The following is a 22591-nucleotide window of genomic DNA, read 5'->3' on the forward strand; positions in this document are numbered from 1 at the left end:
ACCTTCTACACTTGATGCTCTCCATACTAGTCTCAGCTTCTCCCTTCGTCCTTATTGCAGAACAAACAAGAAAAATCCTGAAAACCTTCTGAAAACCCCTCCTAGCTGGATCCCTGCAAACTCAGTGGCACATCCCAGGAAGAACAGCCCACAGTGCAGACCCAGCCCACTGCTCAGAGACTCAGTTTCCCACCCACTGATGTCCCCAGGATTCCTCCCATCCCTCCCTGACCAGCCCAGAGCTCACAGTCAGATACCCCAGGTTAGACCTAATTAGTCATTAAATACCCAAGCACTCTGAGCAATTCAACATCAATTCAGTGAATCTAGGCTGGCCACCATGTTAAGAATTTTGCTCTGTGTGCACAAGTAGATGGCATTGACTTCAGCAATAATTGCCTAGAAAGACAATTTTAGAACCAAATTAGCAGTTAAATAATTGTAGAAATTATACAGAGAGATTTCTTTGATTGGACACTTGCAATAATAGCTGCAGAAATCTGTCCTACACAGACTCTGCAAAATGTGCCACATTATTGTAGCCTTAAGTTAATATTGTTGAAAACACACTGAATTCTGAGAACAGAAGCTCCTGTAAGATTCCCTCTTTGGGGTGACTTTAATTATCTGCATTAAACTGAAAACATTAGCTATATTGAAATATCTGATAAACCTTGAATATGCACACACTATTATCTCAGTCCTGCTCCCATTATCTATTACTTTTAATTCTGATTTTTTTAGAGAACCCACAGAGCCTGTGCAGCAGGGATGAGTGTTCTGCAGCATGTTGGAGGGCTGGAGTGTAATTCCAGATAAGCATTAAACGTGCTTCCCTTCCAGCATTCCAAGGGTTTCATTAATTACAGAGGCTGACTTGGGGCCTTTTGGAGGACAAAAAGGAGAATAATATCAAGATGCCATTGGTCTCCTACCCAGGGCACCAAGGCCCATGCTGCCAAACAGAGAAAAAAGCTATCACCAAAAAAAAAATATCAACTATCACAAAAAGAAGGGTCCTACAGCCAGAGGAAGAGTGAAGCATCACTGACTGGTTTGGAATAAGGGTTTGTTGGGTTTTTTCCTCAGTTGTTGATTGCCTCCTTATTGCTAGTGCCAGGAGACAAAGCAAACAAAGAACAGTATTTGCCTTTGTTCTCTAATATTGTGACATTTAAGCAGGGTAAATGCAAACTGTCAGATAGAGATTTTGATATTGATGACAATGATAGACTGGATCAGCAGAGAAAGGATTTGATTGATGATGGAACAAAAGATGGAATAATTAATGCCCAGGATTGAATTTTTATGGACAATGAGCCACTTTAAATTCATTTTACATTTCTATCAGACTAAATTTTTGTTCTAGTATTCTTAAATTTCAGGCAGGCATTTGACTTTATATCTCACATTTTGATTAATAAAACATAGAATTGATACAGTGCCTATGCAATAGACTTTAAATGATTAAATTGAGCAGCAGTGCTTTTAATAGACTCACGTGGGGACTGATTCACAGCCTTGCAGCCAACATTCCTGTCAGGGGGAAGTCAAAACTATCTGATAAATGCTCCCAGATGACAAGTGGGGAGGTGAGGAACAATAAAGTCCAGCAGATGCAGCCAAGTACCAGACCACACATCTGCAAAGAAGGGCTGGAGAGCAATTTTCCAGGGTGAGAGAGTCTGTGGGGGCAGCTGAGATGGAGGCTGTGGCTGCTGAGCAGCCTCCATAAGGAGAAGCTCTTGGGCTGCAGGGTCATTTATCTTGCTTCTCTCAATTGCAAAGTCTGCAGAGTAAACTTGGTCCAGGAAAAAAAAAAAAAAAAAAAAAAAAAGAAGTCGTCTTGGAAGCAGAGATGAACACTCAGATCAATGGGCACCACTAGAGAAGCAGCCTTAATTCAACTTTTATATCTGGGGAGGTCAGCACTACAACAAAAACTTCCATTCCATCTGCCACTGCTGCCAAACCAGGGACACCAGACCTCGGAGGCTGCAGCTCCAGAGGGATCCCAGGCTGAAAACACCTCCAAGAGTCACCTGGATGAAGAAAGGTGTGGGAAACACACCTTGGATGGAACCCTCTGGCAGCTCAAAGCAACAGGCCAGGCTTGGTCACGGTGCAAAAGCAGCTGTGCCACATCAGCCACTGAAACAAGGGGAAAACTCGTGGCTCACAATATTCAGGAGGCAAATCTGACACCAGTGGCTCCTCTGTGACATAAATACCTGGAAATGTTCTACCAGAAAACATTTTCCTGTGTTCTGTACTCCTTCCTACGGCCAACCAGCACCCTTCTCCAGCTTGCACTTCTTTATTCTTTTGGATATGGGATTACTGGAGGAAAAACTCCACGTGCTCAGGAGGAACCCCAGCTGGTCAACAGCATTTTTGTATTCCCGGTAAAACACAAAGGTTTTACTTCACTCAGTACAACACAAAGAGCTCTTGGTAGGCGATAATCTGGTGAAATTCCTTTTGAAAATAACTCACTGACTTCATGTTAATTACATGACAGGAGTTCATGGCCTTTTTACGGTGTTTCAATGGCCTAAAGAAAGGTACTCATAGAAAATAATGCTTTTTTTAATAGCAGGAGAGCCAGAAAGAACACCTCATAAAATGTCTAATCAACACTCCCACTTATTTTACTTAGCAAGAGATCACTGCCTGTAGACAATTCAGAGGTCAAGCTCTATGAGTCCAATAAAGTCAAACATTTGTTTTTAAAACAGCAACAAAGACACTTTAGATACTGAATCTTGCACAGGGAAATACACTGATAAATTCAGGAGGCTGCAGCTTTGAAAACACCCCTGAAGCATCCACTGTGAGAGCTCTTGTCTGTTCTGGACTGACAGCCAGCAGCAGACAGGTTTTTTTTCAAGCCTACTTTTATGTGGATCTAATTCAGCAGCTACACTCAGTAAAAGAAACAAACAGTTTTTTTGTTTTTTTTTTAAGGCCCAACAAAACCAACCAAATAAACAAAGAAAACCACACATCAGGGTTTGAGACTCTCAGAACTGGTGAGCACCAGGAAATTCAGACAAAATCTGTCAGAGAATGCTGGACAGCTACAACAATCAAGCCTGCAGAAGTCCTTAAAACATTCAGCCAAGACCACAAGATCACAGAAGTACTTTAAAGTTAAAGTATTGTGGAAGGCCAGACCAGAATATGCTAAATAAAACCAAAAACATCAGTTTCAAGAATTTTTGAATACTACCCCTAAAAATTTCAGCTTCAAGACTTCTCATCAAAGACAATGACAGAAAACTGTCCCGATCAGCCATGATCCCTACAAAAATCTCATTTTTCACTACTGACACATTCATCTGCCAAAGCTACTCACCAGATTAAAAGAAACCTACACAAAGGAAGAACTCATCAAGTCTGTAATGGTTTCCTTTAAATCAGTTTTTCAGAACTTGAGTGACAAAGAACATCAGATAAGCAAAATCATTTTCATTATTTTCAAAACAAAGAACAAATATCTGGTAAGAAACTGCTTCCTCAGACAAACTTCCACATTCCAGCTCTTTTATTAACATTTTTACATCAGTTGCCAAAATATTTTGCAGGTGTCAGTTATTTCATTAAGAAACAGCACAAGGAAACCAACACATCTTTGTTTCCCATTCCTTGGGAATCTGGGGGGGTTTTTGACATTTTAATTTCCATGCAATTAAATGCTTAGCCTTTTTCTTGTCCTGGTAACACTCAAAAATCAATCTCAGCCTTGTGAATGATGTGCATCTATGTCCCAACCTTGTGTTGGCCCAGCTAGGGATGACTCCAGGTTTGATTGACAAAACCCATCCCTCTCAAACACAGGGCACCCACTTGCTTCAAGACTTCTCACACCTTTTCAGCTGAAGACACTGCAGTGAGATCATCATCACATCCCTGAGCAGCAGAGTGGTGCAGGATGCTGCTGCTGCTGCTTTTTTTTTATTACCTGGGATTCCAGATGGATGGCCATTCACACCAGCTCCCTCCAGGAAGGTTTTTCTCCCCACCCATCTGCAGGAGTACTGAGGAAAGCAGAGCCCAGTGGGTGTCTCATGCACAAAGGCTTTCCCAGAGAGCAGCCCCCAGCCCACACAGAGGCTTTCCAGCCCCAAGGAGGAAAATGCAGGCACATGAGGCCAATTCAGGAGGAATTTCAGAAGAGCTGCAGCTGCTCCCCTGCTGACACAGCAAACCTGATGATGACACCTGAGAGTTGGAGCCCCAGACTGAGGCTGTGTGTTTACAGCCTTACACTGGGTTTGCTGGCATTTCTCCCACCTGCTCCTCCCATCCAGAGCCAGTAGGAATCAGCTGGAGCATTTCCCTAAAAGGTTGCTAACAGGTGATAAAATGACAGACAAGGTGCTGTAGAGAGTTTTTTACTCTACAGCAATGCACGGTGGAGAACACATGGAAAGGGCACTGTCTTGTGAGTCTGAGGTTCTATTGTTTTCCTCTTTGAATGTTCTTTCATTTTTCCATCTTCCTTCCTGCTCTCAGAATGCAGAAAAGAATTTCTTCTGATTTAACCTCCAGATCAAGTAGAAAGATGTGTGTTACATTTTGCTACACATGCTGTGTATACCTCCAAAAAGTAATCATTATTTAAATATATTCTTCATCTTAATTATACATTATATAATATTACATTAAAAATGTATAACTATATATTATATAATTAATTCTATATTCTAGATTAATATCTAGGTAATAGCTATTAGCTTCTAATTAAATACCCTCACTGGGAGTTTTTCTGTGTGCTGTTTGAGCTGAGAAATGCCCTGTCCAAAGCCCCTCGGTGCTGTCCCACCTTGCTGGGTTAGCAGTGAAAGGCAGGTCAGTTCAGGAAGAACAGTAGTTCCTCCACTGGACTCAGCAGAAGGGAGTGAGAACAGTAAATAACCACCAAAATACTTATTTCTTTTTTAATGAAATGTTGACATGTTTGGACATGGAATGAAATTCATCTGCAAACATTCCCAGCCTTTACCAGCAGCAGAAACAACCTTTCCCACATGACTAAGAAAATACCATAAACAGAAAATTACTCACAACCCCCTTCCTCTTGTTCATTGGCCTGACCTCAAGCAAGTGTGAAATGTTTTTAAAAACCAGCCCAGTGAAGACTAGGAGGATGCAATACACTCCTGGCTGAGTGAACATGTCAGAAAATAAGATTTAAAAGCCCTTTTACCATAAACAGCCAGTCAGCATCCCCTGCAGGAAAAACATGGACACCCCTCCATCTACTCTGAGCTACTTGCTTGTCTTCATCTATGGAGAACAGCTCCATCAGAATGGTTTCAGTATGTATGAATTCAGAGCATTCTCTAGCTATATGGACAGAGTTATTTACTGTCAGCTAAGATTCAGGAATGCAGTGGGAGAAGGTAACCCATGGCTGGAGGATCTGTGCCAAGCACATCCATGAAAACCTCAAATCCTGCCAAAGGAGCTCCTTCTTGAGTGCCCCTGGTAGCCCATTTGCAGCCCTTGCTGTAGTGATGATTTGCCTAGATTGAGGCAGAACTGGGACTTTTCACTGCCCTTTCACAGGGCACCTGAGGTGCCTGCATGCATTTTGCCCTCTTGGGGTGATCAGAACATTGAAAGAGCAACATGACCAGTCTGAGACTATTGATCTTCCAAAATGCTGGACTGGGGACTGTGGAGAGCGACCACAGGAGATGGAGGGTGCCTTTTCCTGTGTCCTTATCCTTTTCCTGTGTCCTTATCCTTTCCCTATGTCCTCACCCCTTTCCATAGTGCTGGATCTAGGGAAGGACTGGTGCCTCATGTGCTCACAGCCCTCACCCCTGCAGCAGCTCCTTGGGCAGTGAGAACAGCAGCCCATGCACTCCCAGATGCACCAATTCAGGTGCTTTTTTGGGAGTTTCAGGAGCTGAGAGGCACCGAGTCAGGGCTCAGGGAGCTGCCATCCATCGGGAGCTGTGGCCTGTGGGAGGTGGCTCTGGCAATTTAGCAGCTGGCACAGAGCACTCTCTGAGTTGTTCAATCAAAGCTCCAGCTGTGAGAAGCAGCCCTGGCGCTGGAGGTGTCCTCATTGTTTGTGAAATCGTTGTTAATTAAGGTGAGATCTCACTGTGCTGGTGCTCAGCCAGCACAGGCAGAAATGGACCTTTCCCTGACAAGTTTATCGTTCAAACAGCCTCCACGAGCAAGCATAAAGGATGATGCAAAATGAAAAAGGTTTGTTTTATTGTTTCTGAAAACTTTATTTCCACAGGCCCCCCACTGCAGTCCCTCTGATTAGCTGATTAATCTCATGAGCAGCACAAGCATGAGCAATGTGCTTTTCCCTCTGCTTTACCCAAACCATGGTGACACTGGCTGAGAGATGCTCCACCAACACCAGATCAGCTTTCAACAGCTGCCATTCCAACCTGGGTCCTTCTTCTTCTCCCAGGGAAAAAGGCAGCCCACAGCTCACACTTCTGGGTCACGAGGGAGTTCTACCTGCTTGGAGCATGGTAGGAGTCAACCCAAACCCTCAGATTCCCTTCTGCCATTTCTGGTGCTTTACTTTTTTTCTTTCTTGACCCAGTTTTTGCACTGGCCATTCTGTAATCCTGATTATGGTGGGCAATGTAACCTTGTTTTCAACCTGAACTCAGTGGTCCTGGGGGTGACACACTGGAAATTAATCATTAACTCTGCATGTCACTGGGCAGGATGGTATGCACCCAGCTAAAGGAGCACAAAATACCTGTAAAACCACAAAAAAAACCCTCTCATCTGATGTTTGAAACCTAATCCCTCTGCAGTCCATGGTGAAAGTGTCCCAGGGCACTGACCAGCACTGAGGTCTGGCTCTGAGCCCCTCACACAGAGATAACCAATCCCTCTGAGCCCAACAGCTAGAAACTGAATGCTCATCCTGCCAGGATCTTTCCTCGAGGGGACTGTTGCCCTTTGTGTTCAATTTTTGTTGAAGTCTAAGGAAATATGATTGGTCTCAGGGATCAGGAAAATTTCGAGTTGTCTTCTGAAGCAGCAGCACCAGAGTAAAACAGGTTTTCCCCTTCATGCTCCTGGTTCCCTGCTTTGTCTTCACACACTGCAGCATACAAACCCAAAAGAAGACTGGAGCATTGATCCACGAGTGTGTGCATCTGTACAGATATCATTTACACAGAGAGGCAAACATTGCCCAGTGGAGGAAGCTGTGGTAGAAATGGTACATGACAAGTGCTGCTCCCAGTGTTTACTGCATCCTGCATCACCACTTGGACTCCATGGCAGTAGATCAGCTCTATTAATCACACACATTCCTGTAGTAATCACCAAAATTAGTAAAAGCACATTTGCTTAAAAGAAATCCAGGCCTAGGCTGCTCTTTATAAACATTCTTAGGCACAAATTATGTTCTTGACCGAAAATTTGGCTCTACCACGTTTTGCTCCTGACTCCAATGGGAGGCAGCACTGCATGTGCTCTGGAAGGCAGAGCTTTCAAGGTTAATTGACATCCAATTAATGCACCTCAGCAATCATATCCAGTGATCAGCACGGCACAGGAGTAGTAAAGTTTTATTTGCAATTTCAGCTGTAAAGCTCAGAGCTATCAAGTACAACAAATTATGTTTAGTATCTTAGTGTAACTACCCAATAATCTGAAATTCCCAGGCAAAGCCTATCAGTGACAGTATTTTCCACTGTGGGCTGTGTACTCTGGGATGATGTACTTTGGCTTGGTGCTGTTGCTGCTTCTCACCCCTTTTTCTCTTTTCCAAGCTGTTGGCTATGAGATACCTACAAATACAGAGTTTTTTAACTCGATTGGATTTCTTCACTTACAAATGAGATCATGGCTGTGCCATAAATACATGCAGACCACAAAGAAAGAAACAGAATATTAACACTTTTCATCCTGCTCTTGAATCTCATTCTGGAGCGTGGAGAGGTGTCTTGTTGCATTGTCAGAAATACCTCAGCTCTGGCAGCTGAGCTCTGAGAGCCTGGCTGCCTCCAAGGGAAGGAACACATCTCATAACTCAGGTGTGGTGTGAGAGTTCCTGTGAAATCCAGGCTGATTTGACAAGCAAAAGTAAAAAAATTAGCCATTCCTCTGATCACTGGTCCTTTTGTGTCACAGAGGTAAATCAGACTGTGGCATTTACATGCCCAGCACAAGTAATGCAGTGAGAGGCACTGTTCCACCAAGCTACAACCTGCAGATGACAAACCTTATTATGTTATGGCTGTAAAACTGACACCAATTGTATACAACTACTGAACATTCCTGTTAACAGCTTCAAAATGCGAACTCACATACCTGGTCCTTTCTTAAATCCATAGGAATAATCTAGCCCTATATCAATTTTAGCCTCTTTTAGCATAGCCTCGAATTATATTTGGCATCTCTATCTGGCACATACAATAACTGCCAGCAACAGTAACCATTTCTGCATTGAGGTCACCCAGTATCTCCACTGCTCTGAGAAGCCTGGAGAGCACAGGACACTGCCCGGCTCCAAAAGTCCAGGGAAACGGGAAAAAAATATAACCCAGAAACTGTCGGAGCTTTCAGCTGCATTTGAGATTTTAGCTCAGATCTCGGCACAGCTTGCCCTCCGCTAACCCCTCCTTATCTTCCCCTCCTCCCCACCATACACACACACACAGAATCACTAGAATCGATCCTCCGCTTTAACAAAAGCCTCTGCCCGTGCCTTTCCCCGCAAGGAACGAGACCTAACCCAACTCTCCCGTCCCATAGGAAATGCGCCAGGCAGGCAGCCCGCGGGCGGCGGCAGCGCTGCCTGTCTCGGGGAGCGTCGCAAACCCCGAGCATCCCCCGCGCACAGAGAGCCTCTGTTCGCCAGCTCGCTAAAAAAGGGATGCGGCAGACAAAGAGCAGCGCCCGGCGCTCCCCGCTGCTCCCGGCGGTGCCGGGCACCGGGCACGCTTCACCTTCTCCCGCGTCCCTCCGGCACGGGCTGGGGCCGGCGGCTCCCTCCCGGCGCGGCCGCAGCAGGTGATGCTGCTCGGCGCTCGCCGGCCCCGCGTATCTCCCGCGCTCCTCCCGCGCTGCTGCTTACCCGGCTGGGCGCGGGCGCTCGGCAGTCCGGCCGCGATGAGGGCCAGGAGCAGCAGGACGGCGGCGGCCGGGCCCGTTCCGCCGCCCGCGGGCCGGGCGCTGCGCGGGGGCGCGGGGCCGGGCGCTGCCGCCCGGGGCCCCGCGGGGCGCGCCCCGCTCCGCCCGCCCGCCGCCCGCCGCATCCCCGCGCCTCGCACGGCCCCGCCGCGCTCAGCGGGCAGCGCTGCCCATCGCCGGCCGGGCTCTGGAGCGGCGGCTCCGCAGGCGGGCGGCGGCGGAGGGGGCGGAGCGGGGGCCCCGCATGCCGCCCGCGGCTCTGCCCGCACGCCGCGGGGCCGGGGCTGCTCGGCCCCTCGGGCTCCGGCGCGGGCGGAACCGAGCTGCACCCACAAAGGGCTCTCGGCGCCGCCAGCGCCGGCCCCGCTCCCCGCCCTCCGAGCGCGGGGAGGCGGGAGCGGGGGCGGCGCTGCCGGGGCTGCGGGGACCCCTCCGCCGCCCCCCGCGCTCCGCCGGGGCAGGAGCGGTTCTCCCCGATGTGTCACCTCCGCGGGGGCAGAGGGCTCGGTCCCCGCCCGCCGGGCACGGGCGGCGCGACAGCGGCTCTCGGGGATGTGTCACCTCCGCCGTGCGCTGAAGAGATTGTGCCCGGCACCGCCTTTGGGTGCAAACGGAGGTGCGCCCGCCCGCAGCGGTGCTGCGACACGGCGGGGCTGAAAGTGCCTCTGTGCTCACTGTGGGATGATGTCCCGAGCTGGGAGTCGCCGGGCCGGGACATGTCCAAAGATGTCCCTCGTTATCCCAGGCAGCAGCCAGCACCTCCTCCCGGCAAAGCAGCCCGAGCACCACTGGCAGCATTTCTGCAAGTGCAGAAGCAGCTCTGGGAATAAAGGAGCTCGAGGGTACCGCAGGAGGTGACCAAAGTGGCAGCTACGTGCTCAGCCAGCCGCTGGGCAAAGAACACAGGAGAGGTCTCTGGTCGGCCCTCTCCTGTGCTTGCTGCATCACTCCCTCCCTGGCTGGGATGGGGCTCAGACACCCAGGCTCGAAGGGAAGCTCCAAGACAGAGAGGATCCTCTCTGTTTTGCTTTAAGGTACACCGGGAGGTCAACACGAAGCGCACGGGATGTGTTCCGGACAGCAGAGGGGTCAGCCCCAGCTGCTGCCTCGGTCACGGTCACGCCCAGCACTGGGCAGTCCATTTAGCGTTTTCTCCAAGTCCTGTTTGCAGCAGAAACAGCGTGAATTCTTTATTCTGGCATCGTCTCTTTCCTGAACTGCATCCATGACTTCTTTCAGTCCCAGACCATGCCTGAGGCCAACAGGCAGTGAAGGTGGGAGGAGGAGCAGTGCAAAGGTGGGTTTGGGGCACAACACGCTCCAGGACCCCGAGGGCTGATCCTGAAAGGCTGCGGCATTGTTTACAGGCAGGAAAGCTGCCCCAGCCTCCCAGAAATTCTGCTCTGCTGGAAGTTGTCGTGCTGAGAAATTCTTAGAAGTCAGGTTTGAGGTGGAGCAAACCTCAGCATGGGCCAGCCATAGCTTGACACCCTCGTACCCAGCCGCTGGCAGCATCCAAAGCCCTGACAACCCCTAATTACAGATTTATCTGACTGCTTCAGCACACTCCCGGGGTCACCAACGCAATTATGCTGTCCCATTTCCACCGTTTTGCTTTTCCCCCCAAATCACTAATTGATCCCGTGCAAAATTAGCTTCCCCTTGCTGACTGCCAGCGATTATCCAGAGCAAAGATGGCAGTTTATGATTATTATAGAGAAATGGAGCTTGCTCATCACTCCGCTTATTCCAGGGCCAGCACGTTTAGTGCGGGGCCCTCTGCTGGCACCTTTAGGGAGGTTCGCACAAACCTCATTTCATCGTTTTCTATTTTTTCTAGGTTTTGACAGAACTCGACTTTGTAACAGAGCCATCAATAAGCTAATTTTCACAGCACTCTTTTCAGTCTAGCTCTCAAGCATTATAGTTTTCTCTTAATTTTCCATTACAGTGTGTGTGTGTGTGCATGTATTATGGAGAAAATACAAGTAGCAGATTGAGTTGTTATTTCAAAGGATTTTAGAAAAAATATGTATTTTCCAGAATGAGGAATGGATATTTTACAGCTCGTGAAAAATCACTGGGGTTTTACCAAACAACGGTAGTTAGCTACGTGCTAAATTTAACTTTTCTAATCCTGTTTGGGTTGGGTTGATTTTTTTTTTTTCTCCAGATCCAAAATTGCCTTGCTTGCACTAGACCTACTGCAAGCATCCCAAGTCTTGCTTCTTCTGTGAGGGAACCCATAAGATGAGGATTTCATTCATGGATGAGAAGTGACTGTGGCCAGGCAGTGACTTCTCTGTGAAGCTGGTGGCAGGCCATGGTCTCTCTTTGCAGCAGAACAGTTGGCATTTTTCATTTTCATGAAAAAAATCAAAACTCAAGCACAGAATGGAGTCCAGCCTCCAGGCACCTCTGCCAACAGGCTGTAGATGCTCCCAGCCTGCCATTTCAGGGTCTGAGAAGAATCCATCCAAATGTGTACTTCATCCTCTCAGCATAAAGCTTTATTATTCTTACAAAGCAGACTCAGTGCTGTTCCCCAGGACAAGGGCAGGCAGAATTATCTGAACCTGCTTGGAACACAAACCCACCCCTCCTGAGAGAGAAAATGCAACTTCCTTCCTACAGGTGGAAGGCAGGAAGATGTAATTAACATTAATCACCATCAAACCTTACCCATGACTTAATAAGCCTTCCTGCACAGCAGGACAGTCAGAGTCAGTGTGGGGAGAGGCAGGAGGGGCTGCAGCCTTCCCCTGGTGCTCCCAGAGCTCTGCATTGCTCAGACAGCACCTGCTGACCTTTACAGGCCTGTAGGGAAGATACAGCTCTCTAGTGGGGAGCAGCACTGCCCTCAACCCTCCCAAAACTTCCACTTGTGCTGCCTCAGCCCCCTGCAGGAGCTCCACAGCGTTCACAAGCTGCAGGGCTGAGTGTGACTCCACCACAGGCACCAGCACTGCTTTGGGAGCTGTGCCAAACAGCAGCTTCTCTCTCTTGCCTCCCAGAGACTGAGCATCTGCCCAGCTGAAAAGCCAGGCTCATTCACTGAACCCCTTTGTCCTGCACGTGACAGCCCCATTGACTCTGGAAGGTTTTCCTTGAATGAATTTGCCATCCTGACTGCAGCACAAACCTGCACTTTGCATTTAGTGACAGGGAAAATACCCAGTTTTAAAGCAGTGTTTGTCATCCTACAGACAGTTAAAGGGGAAGATGACTTACACATAACTGCCTGTCCACAGGTTGGGAAAGAACACAGGGGACAGTTGGACATCATTGCTAACAGAAAGGACTTCCCAGGCAGAGAATTCCCTTTGAAAGGCTCAGGCTGCCTTTCCTTGGTTGTTAGAGGTTGCCAGAAGTGAGAGTGTGAAATGCACCGAGCCAGGGGCCCCATTTGCTATGGGAAAAGTGGGATCTAGACACCAACATGCATTTAAAAGTCAACAATAAACAAAGCTAGCTGTAAAGAAGGGAAAGGAAGCTGCTATTGAAGCCACAGATACCTGCAGAATTTGGATAGAGGTGTTTACACATCACCTGAGGCACAGAGCTGCAGGAAAAGCTTTGCAGACATTGTGACCAACTGCACTGAAGTGCAGTGACAGATCCACATCGGCAGGATCTGATCCTCATCAGATGCTTACATTTAGCACTATAAAGCTTTCTGTCAACTCAGAACTATTCTGGCATCAAAAATACACTGCACTGTCATTTCAGCCCTTTACCTTTCATTTCTGACTGCCCCTAAAATGCAGTGCTAGGCACAGAAACCATCCCCCCACCCAACCACCAGGTTTAGGAAGCACTGCAACCCCACAGCAGAGTGAGCACATTTGGCTGACAACAGCAAGGCCAAATGTGCCTTCCATGGAGGTCTGGTCCATAGCAGGTGGCCATCTGGAGCCACTGACCATGTGGGGCCATCTGTGGCAGCAGGAGCACCTTCCTGCTGGCCCAGCAGCAGTTGCCACCAGCTTGGCACAAAGCTCAGCAGCAGCGAGGTGTCTGCTGCTATCTGGGCCAGATCACCTTCCTCTGAGGTTATAAAAGTGGGACATGCAGAACAAAGAGCCTTCCAGGTGTGGCTGCACTAAAGATGGCTTCTCAAGACCCTCTGAAGCAAGCCTTGAAAGCTAATAAGATTTAAAATTTCAAAAAGAAGCTCAGTTGAATGATCACGTCAGAATTTTAGAGCCCTCTCTGTGAATTTTCATCATCTTTGCCTTCATGTAACACAGCAACAAAATAAAAGCCACCAGAAGTCATCTGCTGCAATATATATTTTAATTCAAAGTGAATCTTGACAGTAATACACCATAAATTCTTATTTTGACACTCACCAAAATAGTCACCTGGAAAACCCGCTTTTTGTGACAAAGTACAGAAGGCTTGGTCACATTTAAATCACTGAGAACTAGAAAGAAATACTATCGCAAACTGTAAGAGACATTACATCCATAAAAAATTTTCCCAGTCCTCATATTGTAATATTGCACAGTGCAATTGCTACATGGCCAACTAGTGTAGCAGAGAAATCCAAAGCAAAAAAAAAAAGCCACAAGTCTACAAATTGTTAAACAGTAACAGTTCAACCTCATTAATCAAGTTTCTATCACTGGGTGTTTCTAGAACAAGTCTTCCTACAGCTTGCAGTGTGATTTAACTTTTACTTAACACAAACCACGTTAATTAGCAGTAAAAACAGAAAATTTAAAAATTAAAACAAAACAAAAGAGAGGAGTTAATACAGTAGCATATTTGACCAATAAAACACCCTGAAGTTAAAAACTGAACACAAGAAATTCATATAAAACCTTGCAAATTAAAGTAATATGCAGATATGCAATTCCATAGTCATGCAGTGTTTTATTTAAAAAAGGCATTAAAACGGTACTGTGTAAAAATGCTTCTCAGAGGATGACTTTTTTCACAGAAAAGGCCCTCACCCTGAGAGCTTTTTTTTCTGCAGATGGGCCCCAGACACTTGCAGTGACAAGGGTCTGTTCTCTCAGAGTACGTTGCGGGAGGAGGGGGGAACGTCACCTGGGTGTTGAATTTAAGCTGTGACAGGATCCCAAATACTTCATTCTTTGAAATGCAGACATTTCTAAGATGACAAGACAAAGAAAGAGCAGCAGATCTAATTTGGGGGAGCATTTCCAGCAGCTCTTCCCTGCACAGGGCAGGACACTGTGGTGATACACAGAGAACCGTGTCAATTTAACAAGCACGTCAGCTCCAAACCTCAAGCACAGTAAAAAGAAAGTGCAGAAAATACATCAGACCCATGATGATCCCCGTGGCCCCAGAAAAAAAAAAAAAAAAGAAAAAATAAAAAGCAGGGGCTTTTTTGTTGCTGTTTGTTTGTTTTTGTTACCAGGATACAAAAATCAATGTGCTCTGCTTGCATTGGTGGTTCTTGGTGTGTCCATTGCCTGCAATGGAGTGAGCACCAAAAAAAGGGAGTGAACAGAAAACAGCACGAGTTTGAAGTGGTAAAGGTGGACATCCAATTTGACTCCCCATGTTTAAGCTTTACATACGTGTTGGTAAGATTTCAAATTCATCAGGATACTCCTAGTTGCTAATGTATACTTTATATACACACACACACACTTGTACAAAATGCATAGAATTGATTACTAAAAACATTGACAGTTTTGGGAAAAATTAGGTTTCTTAATTTTCAGCGTGATTAAAAATGTACAGCTGGTATTTTCTCTTTTTTTTTTTTGTTCTAATACTGTTGTATTTTAGTTATTACTTAAAAAATAAATCAAATGTAGGCACATTTATTTCATTCAGACATTCATTAAATAAAACACTGCTTGTGTTAGTGGAGTAAAGAAAAAGATTACCAGTTATTAGCTTATTGACAGAGTTAAACTCAAATGCTTTGCACTCTTATTCCAGTCAACATTGCAAGGATTGTATTCCAGATTTTGTTTTAAAAAAAGTTAAGTCAAGCCTGCAAGATGCAGCTTCTTAAGTGTCTACACAATGCCAATATGAAAACATAAAAAAATTAAGTTACATTAATACATCCACTTATATGCAGTGATGAGCTCAAAGTTAATGGAGATAAAATACTGATGCAAATAACACACCCCAAAAAAACATACGCAATCATCTTCCATCATTTACAGTATAGTAGTTACGACACTTCAAACATGAAAACAAAATAAAAATTAAAAAAAATAAAATAAACCAAACCCAAACCCCAGCTTCTATTTCATGTAATTAGACTTGTACAGAAATTAGAAGGCTAAGAAAGAACTAGTAAATCACCTAATTTCACAGCTATCTGAAGTGGCAATCATTATATAGCAGCTTATCTATGATACATTCAAGATAAATGATACAATTTATTACTTGCCCATAAGCTAAAACACAGCCTCAGCTTAATACCTTCCATAAATCCCATCTCTACACTACAGTATACTTGAGGTCTATGAAAAAGTAGCTACCTTTTATAGGAAATGGATGATTAAGTCTTTGGTGCTGCAAAAGCAACTTCATTTGAACAAAACAAAAAACAAAAAAGACACACTTCCTAAGGAGAGGGAAAAAAAAATAATAATGCAAAAAGCATGTAATTTACGTCCCTGACGGAATGTATTAAATAAGCAAACACCCACAACAGGCTAAAACAAATACTATTCATGTAAAAAGACTAAAATCTCTCCCATGCATAAATGAAAGATTGCACACAAAGAACTCACATCTTTTTCAAGCTTCAACAGTAAATATTCTGCTACTAGTTATTAAATACTGCATGGTTTGCTCAAGCTAAGATGAAACCACATCATGGGTCAATGAGCACTTGGCTTCTCCTTTCATTAGCTGGTCAGTCATGCCTACCTCACCTCTAAACATTTTATTATATCCAATTAGACAAACACTTTTAAAATAAACTACTTAGGTCGTATTGCAGTTCCATTTGCCAGTATGAAATACTGTCTTGCGTGTCACTACTCAATAGCTACTGAATCAACTTTCCTTAAGCACTACTTAAGTCCTGTCTTGAAGCTAGATCATTCTGGAGGGGGGAAAAAAAGACAGCAAAATTCGGCTACAGCAAAACATGCTGCCTTCCCAATCAGGAAAATACACCCAATACTAAAATAATACCACACAAAACCCAAAATGAGCATTACGCTATCAAAAAATCAGCAGATCTGAATTTTTAAGTGCTGCAGTCCTCAACATTTATATATAAGTAATAACATTAACAACCTCAAATATTTAAGGCACTATGTGTGGGAACAGTTTACAATGCAGCTGAGATTATTAGGACAACAACATTTAAGAGCAATGTTTAGGCCTTTTCTTTGCCCATGCAAAAAGACACATGCAATGTGAAGAACAACAGCTCAACTTTTAGATAAGTGACTCAACATTTAAACACCAAGATACGCAACACAAACGAGTTACTTCTACACCGTACTGCTGACACATGTGCATCTGTTGCTCTAGTTCTGTACACTGAATGGCTTCCCAAATGTAGACGTGTCTTGCACTAGTTAGAAGGCAATTTTATAAAAAATAGCAGGAGCAAAACCAGACTTCTGCTCCCATAAGTCACCTGTCTAAAGTTACTATATAAGAAGATAACATGACCAAAGACAAGTTATACCAAATGTGCAAAACACATTAAAAGTGAGTTTTGTTTTTTTGTTTTTTTGTTTTTTTTAAAGCTCAGAGTTGTTTAAATTGCACCCAAGTCTACATGATTCAAAAAAATAATTTTCCTGTTGTGCCATGGCTAATACGTAACAAACACCACGTTTCTTCTCCAACCAAGACCTCCGTGCCACCTCCCGAGCACGGGGCGAGCTCTCACATGAACGGGTACTGGCTGAGCTTGGTGGGGCTCAGCGGGAAGGCGGCGTAGGCGGCGGGCGAGGCGGCCACGTAGGAGTGGGGCGGGAAGAGGGCTTTGTACTGAGTCTGCTGCACGCCGGGGGAAGGCAGCAGGCGGGGGTTGATGCCCACGGGCACCTGGTGCACCACGCCGCCGCCGCCGGGGTGGCTCAGCCCGTAGGCCGGGTGCTGCAGCAGCGCTCGGGAGGCGCAGGGCGAGGCCAGCAGGTGCGCTACGGGCGCTGGCGAGGCGTAGGGCAGCAAGGCGGGCTGCCCGCCCAGGTGGGAGCTGCCTGGCAGGTGGCTGGGGCTGCCCTGGGGCAGGGAGAAGGCGTGGCTGGCCACGGTGCCCACCAGGAAAGGCTGCTGCTGCTGCTGCTGCTGCTGGCGGCGCGGGGCGAAGTTGCCGTTGTTCCATTCCTGCGGCCCCGAGGAGAAGTGCTGGACCTGGCCACACACACAGAGAGAGAAAAACGGGCAGGGCTTAGAGATCCCCGCAGCACAGAGAGGGGAAAAATGGAGGAGAATGCACTAAAACTAGTCAACTTAAAATCGGGAGGAATATAGAGACAGGGATTATCAAATGCTTCGACAGAACAAAAAAAAGATACATTAGCTATTTAGGCAGCAGCACAGACAATAAGAGATGGAAAACAGAACACAAGTTATTTTAATGCTCTTGCAAAGGGGGAAAAAAAAAAAAGGATAAAATGCCATGCTGGGCTGTTTTAACAGAAATACCATGTATCACATGAGCAAGGTGCTTATTCCACTCTACTCAGCACTGGCTTGGCATCAATTGGAAGTGCTGCATTCAGTTTGGGCACCATAATGAGGCACAAAGAGGACAAATAGGAGAGAAATTTTAGAGGAGAGCAGGAAAAATAATAAACGGATTGAAAAATATCTGAGACAACTAGGCAAACAGAAGTCTAGGTCTATGATCACAGGAAGATGTGGCAATCATTAACAGTTATAAAGAGAAAGGACTAAAAATCAATTACTCCCATTAAATGATGCAGACTTCAAACTACACAGGGCATCTACCAAAGAAGGAAGGATCAGCATAAATTTTTGTAATGAAAATAACGTTCTACACTTTCTGCCAAGAGGCTGAGGAGCTGCAGACACTGAAGAGATTAAAAATTAATACCATGCTGATCATATTAAGGTTTGCTTAGAATTAATTAAACCAATCCTTTTGCATAATCATGCAGAAGGGGAGACTGTCACCCACCCAAATGTTTCTTTCAATCTAAACTATTGAACTCATTATTGCTAAATCCTCTTATCTACATATAGCATGCTTTCATTTAGCATTTAACTGACAATATTCACAGTTCCTCTGCAAGACTCACACAAACAGGTACTGCTCTAACATTAATGCACCTCCAGCAATCTAGCCAAAAGCTCAATGCAACTACAGCTCCAAGATAATTAATTAAAAGGGGCTTAAGCTTGATGTCACGTGTCAACTTCAGTCCTCAGCCACAGCAGACATATTCGCTGTGTTGTTGGGCAATGATAAAAGTAACTTTTAAATTAGCTTTAGGTATCTTCTAACATTGGATGGAACTACAATCACAGTCTCATCTCCCCTCCAGCTTCATTACCTGGCAGCAAAGGTAAGAAATCGTTGGGTTTGCTGAGGTCTACTTCACCTCTGGATACTCAAACTAAAAGATTTTCATGCACACTACTGACAGAACAGCACTGACATACAGCTGCAGATTTTAACTGCACACTATGAGTATTTGAGCATTTGGATGTAGGAATAATAAATGCTAACATGTTTTTCTTTTTGTCTCGTGTTTTGATACTGTGCAAGCATTGACCATTTTCCCAGTGTGGCTCTTCTGTTATTTTTTTAAAATAGAGTCAGCTGTGTTAAGAAAATTACTCAAAATGAAAGGTACTTATGACTTGCCCAGTAAGTTGAAATCCACTTTTCAAGATTTGAACACTTCTTTAACCAAGCTGCTGAAAACCTGCAGCTGCCACAGACAGCAACTGAAACTGAGCGTTCAGTTTGGAACTCAACTTCTTGAGTGTTTGGGGCTTGCTGGGTGTGAGTGCACATACCTGACTGAAGTTCCCATGGTGCTGATGGAATGCTGATGTCAGTTTCTGCTGACGGGTCCCCACCACACAAGACTGATTTATTCTCCCCAGGACAGACCGACCCTTTCTCAGAGGCTGGCACGGAGCATCTTCCAAGGAAGAAATAAACAATGTTATGCTTTTGTTGTCACTGTTCTCTTCTGGCAAAAGTTAGACAAGGCTTCATTTGCTTAAGCATGCAGGGAGAAATAATAATACAATGCACCATATAAAGTCAAACCCTAGCACTGTTTAGGAGTGGTTACTACAGATCAGCAGTTGTATGAATGGATCAAAATCTTCATATATGTATAGTGAATAAATATATTGGATAAATACTGAAACTTCTATTCCTATCTACTGGCATAGAAAAACACCTGAACTAACTTACCTGTATTCACCATCTGTTCCTCAAGATGTAACCTGTTTTCAAGTCTCATGGGTGGTACCACTACTGTGCAAACAGTTGATTTGGTTTCAGGGTTAACTGAGGCTCTTGCTTCCTTATTTTTATTGTTATTGTCTACAAAGCCATTTTCTACAAAGGGGCTGTCATGTCCTGAGGAGTCTGAGCTTGGAGAACCATCCACTGTGTCACATCCACTCTCCTGTTCATCATCTGACATGCTGTCAAAAAATAAAAGTATTGCAATGAAGCAAAGAGATTTTCATGATAAAGGTACATTTTCTTAAATTAACACATTAAATTTCTAGTGAGATTACTATAACTTAAAGTGAAATTGCTCAAAAGTGGATAAAAATGATGCATTGTAATTACACAGGCACATTTATTCAAACTCATCCTACCCATATATTGAGAGGCTCAAAGAAAAGACATAACTATATTAAAAATTGATGGAATACATGATTAACTTTAAGCATACAAGAAACAGCAATGAATTCACTAATGCCTAAATACATGGTCAAGTCCTTTAGTGCTTTTACAGCTCATGCAACATGTCCTTATTGCATGTTGTTTAAAATAGCTCATCACAAATAAAACCACTTTTGAAAATTAACTTTTTGTGAAAAGTACTTTGACACTATGAGGGCCAGCACAAAAGTCTGATGATTTAACCAACAGAATCAGGTAATTCTGACTAGTTTTTTCAAGTAACAGATAGTGATAATTTGATAACTACTGAGTACTGAATTGTATTTCTATATCATTAACTTCTGATTAGAGTTGCTAATTATATGACTTAATATAAGTAGAATGCTACTGAAACTAGAATCCAACACACTCCTCTGCTATTGACAAAGTTGAATTAGCAAGGGGAATTAAGTTACAGGTCAGCTACTTACAATTCAAAGAAAATACCCTAAAATCAAGTAAGTCCTTATAAAAACTTATCAAAACATTCAAAAATTCAGGTATTAAAGAATATCAAAGGACTGACAGTGTTAACTACCAACCAGTAAGACTACCTGATGCAGACTCAGAGTTCTACCTCCTTGTTAATACATGCTCTAATAGAACCTTTAATTATTCTAAACAAACTTTTTTCGTTAAGACCTTAATTAGAATTCATTCTGCACCAAGAAACTGCTGAAGGCTCAAGCTAGACATGAGGCAGTGAAGACAAAAACATTTAAGAGCTGTTCACAGCAACAATGTTCACCTAAGTGAGCCTTACTTTTACTAGAAGAAAAAAGGCATCAATTTCATTAGAGATTACAAGATACACAATGGAAAAACCAGAGGCTGCAAAAATGAAAAAATACATGGTGACCAAATCTGTCACACACTACTTATGCTCATTTAATTATGCAACTCTAGAAGATTTTTATTCCAAAGGAAGTTGCATGCAACATGTTTATATCTTCTGTGTGAGCACCATTCATTCAGAATTCTGAAAGCTTCCACTGCAGCAAGACAGATCTTTTAGGGACAAGAACAGAGCAGTCTGTGCTGTGCAACTGCAGGCCAGCGGACCAATTTTTAAACAGATCATTCACCCTCACCAGCTGGCAACACAACAAAACTTGTGCCTTTTTTAGCATCAACTGGGCCTGCTGTATACCAAGATGTTTCTTTTTGCTGCAAGGAGGCTGAGTTTTCACCTGTTGGATCTCTTGCAAGGAGAGGGGCTGGAGTGCTCCGAGGAGCTGGTGCTGAGCGTGCTGTCGGGGCTGCTCAGGGAGCACACGCGGTCCATGTTCAGGGTGTTCTGGCACGCCTCACACTCCAGGCTCCCCTTACACCTGCACACAGAAACACAGTCAGCAAACACACGTTCACCACTCACCTAGGTGCAGCTGTGCAAAAAAAAAAAAAAGGGGCCCATTATTACAAAAGGCCCCTTAAATGTAAACTAGCATCCAATGCCTTGCTTCTTTTACATCCAGATTTTAAACCTTTACGGGGCTCTTTTTTGCAACCTACTAAATGGATAATTTTTTTTACTGAATCAATACTAAAACAAGTAGATGAAAATGTTCTACTACAGCAGTTCAGAGCCTTGAAACTTTTGACAAAGCTTAGATGTAAAATACATGTTCCTCCAGCTCAGAATTATTACGAGTAAGGATGAAGTCAAACAAACATTAAACTTCTAAGCCTTGCATGCTTCTGTGATGGCTTTGTGAAAGAAAACTCCACTGGGGGACAATACCCAGCACCAGCTTTTGCACCCAAAGGTTCACCTTTTCACACTGTTAGAGAAGTATTTTCTACCCACAGATATGTAATAGTATCTACTGGGTGCTACTGCTGGAATGGTAACATGGAGTACATACAGCAAGAATATTGTTCTTCAACAAATAAATAGGGCGTGGCATTATGAAAAAAGCCCTAAAAAAGCTATGGTTTGAAAAGGCATAACACACACACAGGTTCATGAAGTAGATTTTTGACAGTGTTGTTCCCTTTCAATAACAGAGTGCTACAGAGTTAACTTTCTGCTGAAACTTGATTAGGAGCAAAATGTTTGTCCCTTTTTAACTCAGATTCATTAGCTGTGCTGATGTCTAGAGAGGCTACCTGGAACAGAGGCTTGACAGAGTTAAAGCATAAAGTAGGGATTTATTAAAAGGCCTCCAAGGTATATACACCTTGGGCAGTACAAGAGCCTGGCCAGGGCTACAGCCAAGATGGACTCCAAGTCATCAGTTTTCACACGTTTTCTACGTTTTGGGCCATTTACATATTGGGGTTAATTGTCCAATTACAGCTTTAGGTTATGAAGCTCTAATTGGACAATTCCCATCCTCCCAGTTTCCTCTCCCCAATTTGCTGCTGTTTTACACTTTTTGGGCCTGAAGCTGCAATGGTGTCCTTGGGCTGGAAAAGGATTGTTTTGTCTAATTAGACTGTAAAGAGAACTTGCTAACACTTTATATGAAGTTCAGAGTTACATACTAAGGTAGTACAAAATCTGGAAAACATGAAATCTAAACCTGAAGGCATCAGTGCTAATAATGCTTTGAGAAGGCTGACCTAGAACAGAGACTAGAGAGAGTTAAAGAATAAAGCAGGGAT

The 22591-nt window shown here is 44.4% G+C and overlaps 2 protein-coding genes across 5 annotated transcripts in view; both read right to left on the reverse strand.

The window, feature by feature from the left end:
- KIAA1549L (KIAA1549 like) overlaps nucleotides 1-9260 on the reverse strand; it is a 130446-nt gene extending 121186 nt beyond the window's left edge. Inside the window, exon 1 of the mRNA XM_059848125.1 lies at nucleotides 9080-9260. Within this exon, the coding sequence (XP_059704108.1) occupies nucleotides 9080-9260 (181 nt within the window). The remainder of the gene's footprint in view (nucleotides 1-9079) is intronic.
- Nucleotides 9261-13412: 4152 nt separating this feature from the next.
- Nucleotides 13413-22591, reverse strand: part of HIPK3 (homeodomain interacting protein kinase 3) — a 68549-nt gene continuing 59370 nt past the window's right edge. For all 4 annotated transcript variants that reach the window (XM_059848320.1, XM_059848318.1, XM_059848319.1 and 1 more), the window contains exons 13-16: nucleotides 21175-21315; nucleotides 19502-19737; nucleotides 19093-19220; nucleotides 13413-17457 (exon numbers count right to left, since the gene is read on the reverse strand). In XM_059848320.1, the coding sequence (XP_059704303.1) occupies nucleotides 16987-17457; nucleotides 19093-19220; nucleotides 19502-19737; nucleotides 21175-21315 (976 nt within the window). In that variant the 3' untranslated portion in view covers nucleotides 13413-16986. The remainder of the gene's footprint in view (nucleotides 17458-19092; nucleotides 19221-19501; nucleotides 19738-21174; nucleotides 21316-22591) is intronic.

The sequence above is a fragment of the Haemorhous mexicanus genome, chromosome 6 (assembly GCF_027477595.1).
Source record: "Haemorhous mexicanus isolate bHaeMex1 chromosome 6, bHaeMex1.pri, whole genome shotgun sequence".
NCBI lineage: Eukaryota > Metazoa > Chordata > Aves > Passeriformes > Fringillidae > Haemorhous > Haemorhous mexicanus.